The sequence below is a fragment of the Mytilus galloprovincialis genome, chromosome 13, assembly GCF_965363235.1.
Source record: "Mytilus galloprovincialis chromosome 13, xbMytGall1.hap1.1, whole genome shotgun sequence".
Taxonomy (NCBI): Eukaryota; Metazoa; Mollusca; class Bivalvia; order Mytilida; family Mytilidae; genus Mytilus; species Mytilus galloprovincialis.
Genome location: NC_134850.1, coordinates 31,040,166 through 31,056,369, shown reverse-complemented (window position 1 = coordinate 31,056,369; position 16,204 = coordinate 31,040,166). Strand labels below are relative to the sequence as shown.

The window sequence follows — 16,204 nt, the reverse complement described above, 5'->3', positions numbered from 1 at the left end:
TCTCGCTTTTACGGACATCAGTTCATTAAGTCTTCATATGTTAATCTTTACCATTGTCATCATTGTATAATGATAATAAAACATTCCATATATTTCAAAATTTGACTACGGAAGACTAAACAAGTGTATAGAAACCGTTTGAATGGTTTCACACTAATAATTTATAGAGTCCATTATAGCTTGCTGTTCGATTTGATCTAAAGCTCCGTATTAAAGGCCGTACTTTGACCTATAATGGTTTGCTTAAAATTACAAAATTATGACTTGAATGAAGAGTTGTCTCATGCTCTCATGTTCTTTTTTCTATATGCAGTCATGATCAAATGCATACCATTCGTACAGTATTTAATAAAATAAGAACTTTGAGATTTATACGAAGTCATAAATTTATTTTCCATTTTGGTAAATACTTTGCACCCTGAAAAGATGTTATTTGTCCAATATTTGAATTAATAGTCTGCAGTAAATCTACAGTATAACTGTTATATCGATCATCACCATATCCTACTCGCGAGTAAAGTTTAGTCACAGTAATACTGCTGGTGAGTTGTTTCATATTGATGTTTGATTCCTCTAAATATTTATTTGATATCTGAAAATAAAAGCAAAATTATAATATTCTGATTTTTATTTGCCTATATACTTTTATTGACACAATGTACTTAAAACTAGTAAATGAGATATTGAAAGATGTAACGTTAATGAGTTAAGTACGTTTTCTGTAAATTAAGGTATATAGGTAATTGTTTTTCAGAGAGAACTCGCTTTTTCAATATTTCTAAATTACGTGTTTTTATTATATTAGAAAGTTCTGCGATACCTTATAAATAGCAGTAGGTGTTGTATTTGTTCCATTTTGTTCTATTATCTTGTATTGTACGGATTGTACGGAGAGAATTCTGTCATCATGTTAATTAGCTAATTGTTTTCAATATAATGGAATTTTATGTGACGTCAAACAAGTGAGAGAATTAGTTAGCTTTTAATCCACAATTTTCTACATAAGAACATTAAGAACATGCATGTACGAAATCAAGAATGTGACAGCTGATATCCATTCGTTAGATGTGTTTCAGCTTTTGGTTTGTTCATTTGATTCAAGACTTTTCGTTTTGAGTTTTCCTCTGGAGTTCGATATATTTGCGTTTTTTTTTACCTTTTTAATGTTTCAGTGTCTCCTTAAAAGTTTTGCTTTTTGTACATTATAGAAACTTCTTTTTATAACTATTAATATTTTTATTATTATTATTACATGTCTTGAATATTGATAAAAATAAGTGATAATTGGAATGAGTCCTTTTTTTTAAATTGAAATTGAAAAATATGAGATGAGGAATTACTTTTTTTCTTTGTAAATGTTAATAGTCTTTGACGAAATATTTTTGGGAATTAACAATAAATAGAAAATAAGATTGAGTTATAACATTCTAATACTGCGCAACATTACATATTTGACAATACATGCATTGACTGTACAACAACAAAACTTACTATATAAATTTTATTCGTCTTCACCAAATCTGAAGCATGTAAAATCCATTCCGTTTTCAGAAAATTAGCTAGAACTAGTATTACATCTTTTCTCCTGGATTTATTTGCCAGATTCAATTGAAGAAAAGATTTTTCTTGACCAGTCTGACCATACATGCTTACGACGTGTATTTCAGAGTCCTTATTGTCAATGTCTCTCTCTTTGTAACAACTAAAAGTAGATCGTTTTTCGTTTGGTATATGCTTTGTTAGTCTCTTTGTTCTGCGAATAGCACACCCGTTAACAACAGCTGTAATACAAAAGATACATGTATACCTTTAAAAATTAAAATCCAGTTATGAATATGTAATAATATGATTGCCAGCATTTTTTTCTTTACGATATTAGTAACTGTAGACTCCCAAATCTTAATCTATACCTATTCTAAATAAAGGCAACAGTAGTATACCGATGTTCAAACTCATAAATCCATGGACAAAAAACAAAATCGGGGTAACAAACTAAAACTGAGGGAAACGCATTAAATATAAGAGGAGAACAACGACACAACACTACAATGTAACACACACAGAAACGGACCAAGCAACAGACAAAATCCCACGAGAATAACAAATATAACATCAAAACCAAATACATGAATTTGGGATAGACAAGTACCGTGACACGTCTTATCGCATTGTGAATTTACACTCAAAAATAAGAGAAAACAAACGACGCAACGTTAAATCCCATTACAGTTTCTTCCATGTTTAATCTAATAGTATTCATTATTCAACTTGGCATTAAGTTCTCAACATTACACGAGTACTATTTATAAATATAGTACTAATATTAGTGTATCAAATTAAGTAAATGCTATTCAGTTTAAAATGCCATGTAGATAAAAATTTTCGTGGTAATTAAATTAAGTAAACAAATAAAAACTTCTATTTTAAATTAACTAAATGGGAAATAAGCTTGTTAGTGGATGATGGTTTATTTGAATGTTCAAACAAGTTATGTAAAGATGTTAATGTTTATATATTAACTCACAATTTAACTGTTGCATATATCCAACTTTTATGTGAAATTTGAACAACTCTTTATAAATCTAAAACTAAATGAATTTTCTTTTGCCACTTATTTTTTTAAATTTAATTGTTTAAATGAATGACAGATCAAAAACGTAATACTCAATAACACCAACATTACGAAATAAATTCATTGGCGAAACATTGCATCAAAAACATGATTTAAAAAAAATATTAGTGAAGTAATTGATAGTTCAAATTATAATTCTGTAAAAATAGATATTCAATAAGTAAATGTAATTCAAGAAACTATTAATTTTAAAAAAAAATAAAACCTGAAATTTTCATTTATCTATGAATTGAAGAAATCAAATTTAAATATTTATTTATATTTCACATTTTAAATTTCAAAGATTTACAAACATACAAGGCTATCAAAACATCGCATGCCTTCTGTCATAAATTGTTTTTTTTTTGTACCTACTGTTTTGTGTTCATAGCACAATAAAAGATGCAAACGATTAATTTTCACTGACATTGATTCCAACAAGATATTAGATATTCGATGTTAAAGTTTTTCACACGAGGTAATATTAGATTGTGCGTTTTATTAAATGTAAATTATGTAATCTTTAAAACGCAGTTAATAATTTTTGTAATTTGATCAAAACTTTTCAGTACCATTTGGCAAAGGCAGAGTAAAACATAAAAATACAAATGTACTTATTCTTATAGGGATTCCATTACTGTACCTGTTTGATTAATCAATTTTTGACAATAAAACTCTTTATAACTGTATACATGTATACACATCGCCTGCATTTTTCATTCCGAATACAATTCAATTAGTTATAATTTTGAACAGATGTTAAATATACAAAAGTTTTTTTTTTCTTAACTCATCCGATATTGCTGACTGTCATACAAGTCAGAGGTATAGCTAGCTATAACACCGGATTTAATCTAACATTTTGTACACAAGGTAATGCCTGTAGCAAGTCAGGAATATGACTTTCATTTTCAATTCGTTAGCTTTGTGCGAGCTTTTTTTTTTGCCATATGATAAAGGACTTTACGTTTTTAATCTTCCCATGGAGTTCGGTATTGTTGTTGTTTTTTTTTTTTTTTTTTTTTTTTTTTTTTTTTTTTTTGTATATGGTAGAACGAAGCTGAGCGGGAAATCTATGACTTTAAAGTAACTTGCTGACATTGTGTTATTACTCACGTAAACATGTATTGGTGTCGTAAAACTGATTTTTACATTTACATCTTCCTTTTTCACATGTGGATTCAAATCGAAATGCCGAATATCTCCTACACGAGGTTTGGCATGGGATAAAGTCGTTTAACGATTGAAAGGAATTGACAGCACCTGCAAAAAATAAAACATTATTGTTTAATTACATGCATTAAATATTATTGTTTCGTGAAATTTAATAGGCAGTAATGACTAATAAAACTTTTGTTTAACAGATACCATATGAAAAAAAAAATTGGCAAATTAGTGGAGTTCCAAAAGTTTAACCTACCTCTTTTGTTAGCATCTTCTGAACAATATCAGATCGCTTACAGATTAACAGTCTTATGATGTTTGCATGCGTGATACTCATTCAAGCTTTCTGTGAAACAGATATTTTATAACAATCAAAAACTTAAGGCAACACGCTTTTCTGTATGAAATTTCGTCAGGAAAACTCACAGCAGAATATTTGAAAGCTAATAATGTATAAGAATCGAAACAGTTGAAGAACTTTATTACCAAACAAAAAAGAACCAATTCGTGATGCCCAGTTGTATTATTATTTATGAACATTATAATGTCCATAATGATACGCTTTCATTTTCTCATATCAGGATACTGATGTATAATGTAAAAATAGAATAGGATAAAGCTTATAATTTCCAAAAAAACAACATTCTAATGCTAGCAACAAGAGCAGAAAGTGCATTCAATTAGATACAAAGTAAGACGTTTCAGTTGGTAGTCTTTTTGTCTTTTTGTCTTTTTTTTTTGTTTTTCGCATATAATGAGTTGGGTCCATCAAAAAATGCGTTTGTAAGAGTGACCTCTTAAATGAATAAAAATGTCTACAATTTAATTAATGCCTCAAAACAGTTGGCTTTTTTATTGCAATTGCTAAACTAGCTTTAAATGATAGTACTTGGAACATTCAAGCCGTTTCATGGACCATTGGTTATTTGCTCAAGATATCAATATACCTTTTGAAATATATCTTCTTCTGTAGCTTGTAATGTTTGAAATCTGACCTGTATTATTGTTTCTCTGAAAAAGGATAATGTAATCAAATAATTGGAAAAACAAACACGAAGATAAGAAAAGTGTCGGTTTTTGTTGTAAAGAATTATTTGAAGACTTTTGTGTGTATTAGACTGTGAATGACGATGGAAACATCTGAAAATAAATCGAAATCTATTTACTGACGTTGCTGATATTCATATACTTTCATATTACAGAAAAAATGTTGGTCAAATCGGTATTTATCAGGTTACTTTCAAGCCGTAGCAATTTCTTTTAAATTAACCTTCAAGCTTTATCAAAATATACGCTAGTATTGATTTTACGTGTTCGTTAAGGTTTTATCTCATTTTCGCATAAATAGATATGCCTTCGTGTATCTCATAACTTCAGTTTTTATAGTTTTTAGCCAAAATTGAGCAACCCAAAAATATGAAAAAAGGACTTTCTTAGCCAAACTTCTGAAACTAGTTGGTATCAGGTTTAAAAAGACCATAAATTTAAATTGCAAAATGATAAAATCTATGGTTATGTGAAAAATAGAAAAAAGATACCACAACGATTACAGAAAGGGTGGGCAACAATCATGACCCTCGATATATGCATACTGATTCATTCTTATTCGTTGGGTACCCATTTTAATGAATTTCATGGTTACCATTGAACCACGAATTCCAATGTAGCACGAGTTACAATTTTTTTACAAGAATGTATACAAATTTGGTGAAAACTACGAAATCAAATATCCACGAATAAAGTTTTCTTCACCACAAAAATTGGTACCCACGAAAATAAATAAATCCAAAGTACGTTCTTTATAGTCGAAATGGAATATCACTTAACAACAATTCTACTTAATTAAGGCAACAGTGGTTTACCGATATTAAAACTCATTTATGAAGTACTGTGAATAAGGTAACTTATTTCAGTGCTCTTTTTAATCGAGTGTAAATTATTCGACATTGATGGGTCTTTTGTAACCGAAACACGCACTTAGCGTACAGCTATATGAAGCCTTGTATCTTTGATGAAGTTTTTATTTTATCTGATTTCGCATGCTAAAGCGTATTTGTCACAAGACGTGCAAATGTATGTTCATCACATAATTACACACCAAGAGAAGCTCATCAATCATGTATGGTTCAATAGGTTTCTTTAATAGAAGTCGTATTAGTAAACATGAAATATAACAATTTTAATTAAATTCGAACAGTAAAAATACGATTAACAGAATTAATAATGGCTTTAGTGGTAGGCGTTTTACTTTCAACTACACAACTTATACACATTTTTCGAATTCCAATGCCATTAGGAAAAAATACTATTTAGACAATACCGACACGTTGAATAAGATTGTCAAACATGCTAGCTCACAAGAAAAGAACCCACAGTAAGATTTGTCCTTCAACTACACACATTATTCGAATCACGAAATCATGGTGACAAGCGCGGTCATCGAACACATTTATCAAACTAAATATTTCAAAATTGATAGTGGTCAGGTTTGGTTTTCGACCTAGTAGTTTTTGAGAAGAGAATATTTGTAAAACGTAAAAACGACGACAGACGACGGACACCAAGTGATGGGAAAAGCTCAATTGGCCTGTGGGCCAGGTGAGCTAAACATATAGATTGTAAAATTTACATACCTCTGAAGAAATATCGGTCACAAGTTGTGAATGATGATTGTTTGTTTTCTGAATAACAACGCTGACAGTTATCGAAATAGCGATAATCATTGTCATAATGAAACCACATACACACAGCACATTTCGTCTTTGTTTATTCCTTTCTATTACAATATGATGTGGCACGTGAATGCTTATATATTTGATATGCATTGGAAAGCTTTCTTTGTCCAGTGTAAAAAGCGGCTCCAAGTCGTCTCGTGTCTGCAAAATTAATAAACTTACATATACAAATATATATTTATTTGAATAACAAAAATTAAAAAAATATATTCATTTTCATTTCAATTGAAAACATAAGGTTAAAGGATATACTTATTTACAACTAATCAATATGAATAAATTACAGTGGTTATTTAGATTATTTATAATTAATGTCATTGTTTCAATTTCAATTAATTTAGCCTTCGATTAAGTAATAGTGTACCACAACGAAACTGATAAAAGTGGTGACGTCCAGCTTAAAACATTACATAGTCAGAAGTAAAATCACAAAAATACTGAACTCCGAGGAAAATTCAAAAAGGAAAGTCTCAATGGCAACATCAAAAGCTCAAACACATCAAACAAATGGATAACAACTTTCATTTTTTTGACTTGGTACAGAACGACAATATATATATCTTGTATTAATATACAATTCATCTGGATGGATTACATTTGTTTTTAAATGAACGGTTACATGGGAACAGTTTTCAAAAAGATAATACATTAACCCCCAACACATGAATTGTCCAGTAGAGTCCAAATTACAATTTGTCACCTATGTTTATTAATTACCGTAAGTATTTTTGCATCTAGCCTCGGTCACTAACATGATATCGAGAGAGAGAAAAAAACTCATAAAAAAACACTTTATTCATGACATGAAACTTCACACGAATATGTGAGACCAAATTTGCAATTTAATTAAATAACTTTTCAATGATATACAGAATAATGAATGCAAATTAAATTTAAATATTTCAATCTTTAAATAGAAGTGCAGTTTTTGTCAACAACATGATTCCTTTCACAGGAAATTGGTGACATGTAACATGCGATTACAGTGCACATGAAAATGAAAATTATCTTTTTTATAAGTTTTCTATGTCCAACAACTATTCATGTAGATACATATTTATCTGCATATTTTGCATATATATCAGTGAAGTGACGTTTAATTTATTGGAATACATTTAGCTGATTTAATTTGACAAGCAGAAAAAGACAAACAATTCTGCTTGATGAATTTAAAATTAACACTTCTCAAGGTGTTCTGCTTTATTTTACCCCACTTTTGTGTTTATCTGTCGTTTTATTTTTACTTATAAAACAAGAATGTCTCCAAGGTACACGGATGCCCCACTCGCACTATCAATTTCCATGTTCAATAGACCGTGAAATTGGGTCAACAGTCTAATTTGGCTTTAAAATTAGAAAGATCATATCATAAGCAACAAGTGTACTATTAAAGTTTCAAGTTGATTCATCAAAAACTTGACTAAAAAATTTTAACCTGCAGCGGGACAGACGGATGAACGGACGGACGCACGAACGGACGAACGAACGGTCAAGCGAACGGACGAACGAACGGTCAAACGAACGGACGAACTAACAGACGAGCGAACGGACGGAAGCACAGACCAGAAAACATCATGTCATCATTTTTTTATGAATATTTAACGTCTGTTAAGGAATTCTCTAATAAAACCACGTGAAATGAATCTGCTATGCCACACATGTAGGAGATAACTGAAGTTTTAAATACAACAATGGTATCTCCATTCTAACAAAACTGACAGAAATCAAATCAACCATACATTTAGAATCTGTCATACGTTGTCTTTGATTGCTTGTATGCTTTCATGGCATCAGTTGAAAATTCATGCCATGAAAATTAGTGACGTTATTCAATCAAAATGACTGTTACAAACGATGTTGCATTATAATACCTTATCAGGCATTCTATATTGAAAACAGTACATTGTGTGCGTGTAATTTTCCATTTTGAGTTCTGCGATTTTTCTTTTTGTCAAAAAATATCTTGGAAAGCAATATAACCAAAATCTACCACAGTGGACTGTAGCTAGCATGATTGCGCCTATTCCGAGTGGTCGTGGTGTTGATCCACGGCTTGTTAAAACCAAGATCGCCTTGGACATTTGTGTATTTACTGTTCTCCCTCCTGGAAGTGTCTCCTTTGGATACAACTGTCTATTCTGATACATCTATTGGTATTACTCCTCGCGTAATTTTAGTTATTCATCCGTCTATGATCATTTTAGTCAGGAGCGTTCCTCGTCTAGTTCAATCTTAAAACGGGCATCGCACACGCTTAGTTTATATAAAAAAGTAGTATTCAGTGTTTTTATGACTTAAATCATATTCATGCAAAACTTAATGTACGAATAAATACTCCATGCAGCCATGCAATCCAGATATTGCAATATCAAAGTAAATTACTGTTGAGTTAAATTATGTCTGAAATCTATATTTTACCAGTTGTAATAATGCATATATCATATTAAAACATTCATTGGTTTTATTCTTTTTTATTCAGATAACACTGTATATTAGCGGGGTGTCTATAACAATATTAGCAGTAACAGAATAGCTAAGATAATGATTTATATTTGATTTTAATAATTTTAAATTTATTCATCTATGTCAAATAAAGGCAACAGTAGTATACTGCTGTTCAAAACTCGTAAATCGATGGACCAAAAACAAAATCGGGGTAACAAACTAAAACCGAAGGAAACACATTGAATATAAGAGGAGAACAACGACACAACATTAAAATGTAACACACACAGAAACTGACTTAGCATTAGACAAAATCCGATGCGAATAACAAATATAACATCAAAACCAAATACATGAATTTGGGATAGAAAAGTACCGTGACACGTCTTATAGTAATGTTAATTCACACTCAAATATAAGAGAAAACAAACGACACAACGTTAAAATGTAACACACACAGAAACGAAATATAATATAACAAAGGCCATATTCTTGACATGGTACAGGACATTTTTAAAGAAAAAAATGGTAGGTTGAACCTGGTTTTGTGGCATGCCAAACCTCCCGCTTTAATGACAATGTTAAATAAAATGACAACATAACATTACAAGACTACAATACAAATAGATAGGAGAACATATTAGACAAAGAAACACATGAATAATAGCTAACAAAAGTCATAAGGTTTAAAATTCAATACGGCAGAAGCGCGCCTCGTCCATACAAGTCTTACCAGTGACACCCAGATATAAAAGTTCGAAAATCAAAACAAGTACAAAGTTGCACAGCACTGAGGATCAAAAGTTCAAAAAGATTGTGCCAAATACGGCTAGGGTTTTCTGCTTGGGATAAGAACATCCTTATTATTTAGAACAATTACTGCTATTGCAAACAGTAAATTTTATCAAATGAATATAAAAACTGAGGTAGCAATTAACTATATTATATAGCTTTGTCCGGTTTGTTTTGAATCTTAACTGCAAACGTAAGACATCGTACAAATTACGTTGAACCAAATCAAATCTAGTAAATGAAGGTGGTGATTAATTTTCTATACCATAACACATGAATATAATAGAAAAGACGTAAACACATTTGACAAAATCCGACGAGAATTACAAATATAACATCAACCTAAATACATGAATTTGGGATAGACAAGTACCGTTACACGTCTTATAGAGTTTCAAATGGTGAAGTTGAAATCATGCCTTCGTAAATTTTACGGACGCCATCACGTTGGTTGACCGTTATGGAATAACCGTTTCACAAATGATATCGGATATGTCCCTTACGTCGTAACTACAATCCCCTTCCCTTTCATAAATGTGACCTACCGAATTAGACTATTTACCGGATTTGTTATCACATAAGCAACACAACGGGTGCCACATGTGGAGCAGGATCTGCTTACTCTTCATGAGCACCTGAGATCACCCCTAGTTTTTTGGGGGGTTCGTGTTGTTTATTCTTTAGTTTTCTATGTTGTGTCGTGTGTGATGTTTTTTGTTTGTCTTTTTCATTTTTAGCCATGGCGTTGTTAGTCTGTTTTAGATTTATGAGTTTGACTGTCCCTTTGGTATCTTTTGTCCCTCTTTTATAGTAATGCAAATTCGCAAAACAGTCACCACCGTGAATAAGTCACGTTCGGTAATTAAAAGATTAGACGTAATGACAAACCACAATCTACCATGTGGTAAAAATGTCCTTAGCTAGTTTGGTCAAAGACACATCGTATGGATCAACCAATTCGTGATGGTGTCCATAAAATTTACGGAGTGTCAAATTTAATCTGTCCACCTCATAATTTTGTTCGAGCATAATATAATGCTGATGATACAAAATTATTCAGGTAATTAAAAAAAATCGAATTTGAGGACACCTCATTGCTTTTTAAGATTCTATTTTATCAAGAACATTGCTAACAAACAGATTAGTAAAATTGAGAATGAAAATAGAGAATTACTCAAAGAGGCAACAACCCGACCAAAGAACAGAAAACAGCCGAAGGCCACCAATAGGGAATCCTGAACACGGAGGCGGATTTCAACTGGCCCTTTAACATAATATGTACTAGTTCGATTAAATTGGACGTCACACAAAACTCATACATATGCAGTTTCTTTTGAAAAAATAATAAAAAGCTAAATTTAGCTACAGTATCTGGCGAAATTGACAGCGTCGTCTTGCTTTGAACAATTTATGATATACAAAAATCTTAATTATGCTTCAATCTGTAAGTGATTTATCAAATTTTGACGGTTGGAGTACGTGGGGACGGATTTACTAAACCATCCCAGAGCACCCATAATCCTCCGATTTTTTGTAGGGATTACTGTTACTCAGTTTTAAACTTTTTAGGCTGTGATTTGTGTACTGTTGTTTGTCATGTTGTCTTTTTCATCTTTTGCCATGGCGTTTTAATTTTTTTTCGACTTTAGTGTGTATGTTCCAGACCATATGATTATTTGAACTGTACACATACGGTCCGGAACGCATACGTATACTCGTTCGGTTCGGCCATACGCGTACGGTCGGACCGTAGGAGTATACGCGTATGGTCCAGTATTAGCTGACCATACATGTGATTGGGTCATATGGGTTATATTTAAATTTATCACAATCTTTATTTTTCGTTTTACAAATTGTTATTATTACATTACACTCGCCCAATGTGACACTTGCTACAACAAGTAACGTAATATTTTTTACATTTAAAAATGTACATGTTTGCAGTTCATGCATGTGCTTTTGCATTTGCATATTTTTTGTAAAGTTGCTAAACATTCTAAAACAACTGTCCTCTCATATTATGTTTACTTCAGATATCTTCAATTTCAGTGATCATAATTCAATTAATGTATAACTGATCGACATTCTAAATACAAGAGATTAACAGAGTTGATAAGCGTGATTTTTTTAAATAGTTAGAATATAAAGTTTTAATTTCAATTACAATTGAACTTTTTTATATTAATTTGAGAGTTAAATTTAGTTGATCTGTTATATGCATTTGTAATTAATAAACTTGATCAAATTATTAATTTTAAGTCGGACCGTATGCGTACGGTCCGACTGTATGAGTATTTTGAAAAAGTACGCATACGGTCATGACCGTACGCGTACGGTCCAAATACTCATACGGTCTGGAACATGTATAGCTCTTAAGTATTGTTCATCTCTCTTTTATTAAAAATAATGCAGTCGTCCTCCTTCAGCGAATGCATTATACTTCAAATCAAATGTTGTATTATATACATGGAAAATATGATTTTATTCGTTCAATTGTTTAAATTAATTCAACCCTCTGTTTATTGTGTGTTTTTTTTTTTTTTTTTTTTTTTTTTTTTTTTTTTTTTTTTATTGTATGCCAAGAAAACTACCAGTTTGGTCAAAAAGTCTTGTGCTAATGTGATCACTATAAAATGTTAAAAGAAGTAGAATCAAAGACTAGAAAATAAAACAAATGAAAAAGAGGCTATTATTATCTGACCTTGTCTCGGCTATTAATATCTGACCTTGTCTCTCTCAAAAAAACGAAACCATGTTTACGGATTAAACTGATAAGTATAATTTAAGATATTTCACCGACAATACATTATTGATATTTAGGCCCTTCACTCCTGTTTGTTTCATTCAAAAAAACTCAATAATGTGTATGTTTGCATATGCCTAGCAAAGACACTGATTGCCAGTATAATTCCGGAACACAACTTAGTTACAAACTACTTCATTGAGAAAGAAAAAAACTATTTTTTTTTAATTCTCATGATATATTGTTATTTTGATTAGACACTTGATAATGCATTTTGATGAAAATCATTTGTCTAAACTTCATTCAGTAAAGTTCAGTCTGCTTAAGTTTCTGAATTCGTTTCCTGTTTTAATCCTTTCATTGTGTCTGGTCATAAAATTCTCTTAAACAGGAACATACAGCTTCTCAATAGTTATCGAAGGTACCAGGCTTATAATTGTATACGCCAGACGTGCGTTTCGTCTGAATAAGACTCATCAGTGACGCTCAAATTAAATAGTTTGAAAGCTAAAACAAGTACAAACATGACAAAGTTGAAGAGCTTTGAGGACCAGAAATTCAAAAAAGGTGTGCCAAATACGGCTAAGGAAAGCTATGCCTAGGATAAGAAAATCCTTAGTATTTCGAATGATTTAAATTTTTGCAACCAGTAAATTAATAAAAATGACGAAATAATTGATATTCATGTCAACACCGATGTGCTGACTACTGGGCTGGTGATACCCTCGGGGACGAAACGTCCACCAGAAGTGGCATCGACCCAGTGGTGAAAATAGTTATTAAAGGTACCAGGCTTATAATTTTATACGCCAGACGCGCGTTAACTACATAAGACTCATATGTGGGTATATTTTCTCAATTTTTCTATACGTTCTCAATATTTAATGTGAATTTGATTTCTCCTTATTCTCTTTGTATCTGAAACACAAAACAAGTGTCTACGAAATCAAAGCAGTGTCCATCATTATGGCATGTATGTAACACAATCCCAGAGCATACAGGTATAATAGTTATTTTTTGTATGGGGTATTTACAAGAATGCCATGCTTCATAAATAACTATAAATTTCACAATTCTGTCATAATTGCTACATGTACGTTTACGTTTATTACTTCTAATTTAAATTGAGAATTCGGCTTACAGGAAATAAGATATCTTCGATATAACGCGCGTATGAATTTTAATCCTTGTATGGTCGACACCCCAGCAGTCAGTGCTTATATGTTAACATGAATAATCATTGATATGATCATAATTATAAACTTACTGTATACACAACTTTGAAGTTTCAAAATACAAAGGATTTTCTACCTCAGATATAGATTACTTAACTGTCTTTGGCAAAACTTTTGGGAATTTTGGGTCCTCATTGCTCTTCAATTTCACACTTTATTAGGATTATTTTTAACTCTCTTTATTAATGAGGAGTCTTTTATAGACGAAATTGCGTCTGGTGTACACATTTTCAACCTTGGTATCTATAATGAGTTTATTGGTTGCATTTACTTAAATTATGCTAGTGGGTATTTTTTTCATTGGCAATCATACTACCATCACTTCATTTATGTGAATATATGAATTTTATATATGAATATGATGATTTTATATACAACACATTCGTGTTCGAGTTCTACCACTTTCACTGATTAATCTTATGAAGACAAAACGCGTGTCTGTAGAACCAAGTTTCAATCTTAGTATTGAGATGACTTTTACCACTCAAAGCAGGATATCACTTTGAATTTAAACTAAGATGGAACAATGAGCGTTTCTACATCTTCATGTATAAATAAATTAATGTGTTAAGGCATAGGTAAATACCAATAAGTTCAATTCAATAGACGAGAGGCGGAATATACCAAATGTACATTCAACCTCACAAGTCAAAAGCAAAGTTACAACGCCATGGAAAATAGTACCAAAATAAAAAAACAACAGTAACAAGACAAAAAAAAAGTCACAAGACAAAACATAAGAAAAAAACACAGACACCTAAAGGTTGCACTTTGTAAATACAGCTGTATCTCAAACCACGCCTCTTTTGGGGAGATCTTGAATATTATTCAGGGCATATAAACGTTGAAAATATGCCGTACAGCCCTATATTTTGACCTTTGAAAAAAATTGTAGTGCATATGAACTTTCAATTCTAGGATAAGATTTTTTTCAAAACTTCATAGTAAAAGTTGTACAGTTTTAGCGGTAAAAGGAGTTCCTATGGGAAATTGCATTGTCAATATTTACAGAAATGCAACCTATAGACTTGTCAAGACAAACCAAATAAAAAAACGAAATGGATTTTAATTATTCCGGAAGTTTAAAATATTTTGCTCCACGTGTAGCATCCCTCGTGTTTTTAATGTCAGTACAAATTCGATGATAAAACTTATTCGACGAGTGAAAAGAGGCCAAGATTGGGGTAATGGCAACTGAAACATATCAGTCATCTGTAAAATTGATATCCTTAGCAATCAACCAAATCAATATGAAATATTTTAAACGACTTTTTGGTGTGGTGTGTACCAACCACCAGTTACTTTTATTTTATTTTCTGAGGGGGGATAGGACCTTTATCGGGACTTCGGGATTGGGTATTTTTAAGCTCGGGATTTCGGGATTTAACCCTTCGGGATCCGGGAATTCTTTTTTTCGAATATCGGAATCCGGGATTTTTATTTATTTAAATTCGGGACCTCGGGATTTCGTGTTTTTAAGCCCGGGATTTCGGGATCATGGCCCCTCCTATCCCCCCCTCTTTTCTGGTGTTAACATAGATTTTTCTATATAGATATATACAGTATAAAGGCGTAAATGTTTCAGAAATTCAGAAAAGCGTATATTAGCTATGGGTAATTTTAACAGCAACACAAAATTTGGCATTTCTTTGATGTACCAACATTCATGAATTACAAAATTACAATCTTGGTATGACTTATTTTATGTTTATTGATCATTGATCTTTTTTTCTAGTTAGAAAGAAATAGTATCAGTATTAATAGAAAATAAAATGTAGATTTAAATAAATACATACATTATAAAGATATATACAATTACAATGACTTACCTGAATATTAAAACTAAGATTCTTTTTATATTTCATCACCGTTTTTTCCTAAGAAAATAAATTTAATTCTTTTTAATAAAGAATCATTCGTTTTCCCATTGCAAGAATAAAATACAAGCTCTATCCTTAAATGATGCTGCAGAAATAAATAAAATTTCAATGTTATCAAATTTTTAACTGAATAGCTTTTTATTGCTGGGTTCACTGAATTAATTTAAGAAGTAAGGGAGATTTTATGAAGTTTATTTACAGACTAGTGAAGTGTAACAATAGATATTACCAATATCATTCAACAGGTAAAAATTTCTCGTTGGCCACATGGCTTCTCAACCTCGACACCTGACTAATACCTGTTGATTAAATAAAGATTTTACAGCAGACGGGAATAAAAAGAACAGACGGTAGACGGCATAGCAGGCTTTTTTTTAAAGAGTAATTATGAATACGATCCTATTGAAACTAGTTAAGAATAACAGATAGCAAATGACGGAAAATTATCTGCACGTGCACGTGAAATTTCTTTATCATTTTACAGTACCCGTATTAGATTTTATTTAGCTTTAATTTGTCATTTAAGAACTTTAAATATGCGTACGGTAAAAATGTTTATTACATAATTGCTGCATGGCATTTTAAAGTCTGGGAATGTT

The 16,204-nt window shown here is 31.3% G+C and overlaps 1 protein-coding gene across 1 annotated transcript; it reads right to left on the bottom strand.

Moving 5' to 3' along the window:
* Positions 1 to 360: 360 nt before the first annotated feature.
* LOC143056031 (uncharacterized) lies at positions 361 to 15,763 on the bottom strand. The gene is made up of 6 exons (XM_076229110.1): positions 15,555 to 15,763; positions 6,409 to 6,651; positions 4,723 to 4,786; positions 3,728 to 3,874; positions 1,492 to 1,781; positions 361 to 592 (listed from the first exon to the last, which is right to left on the bottom strand). The coding sequence occupies exons 1-6, from the start codon at positions 15,588 to 15,590 to the stop codon at positions 380 to 382; spliced, it is 993 nt and encodes a 330-aa protein (XP_076085225.1). The 5' UTR covers positions 15,591 to 15,763; the 3' UTR covers positions 361 to 379.
* Positions 15,764 to 16,204: the final 441 nt, after the last annotated feature.

What these genes read in the sequence shown, in the direction of transcription:
- LOC143056031 (XM_076229110.1), bottom strand. Translation starts at nt 15,590, where the DNA reads ATGAAATATAAAAAGAATCTTAGTTTTAATATTCAG. An exon ending in TGACCGATATTTCTTCAGAG is followed by an intron (nt 4,787 to 6,408) that starts GTATGTAAATTT and finishes ATCCTTTTTCAG; the next exon opens with AGAAACAATAATACAGGTCA. An exon ending in AAGAAGATATATTTCAAAAG is followed by an intron (nt 3,875 to 4,722) that starts GTATATTGATAT and finishes TATTTTTTGCAG; the next exon opens with GTGCTGTCAATTCCTTTCAA.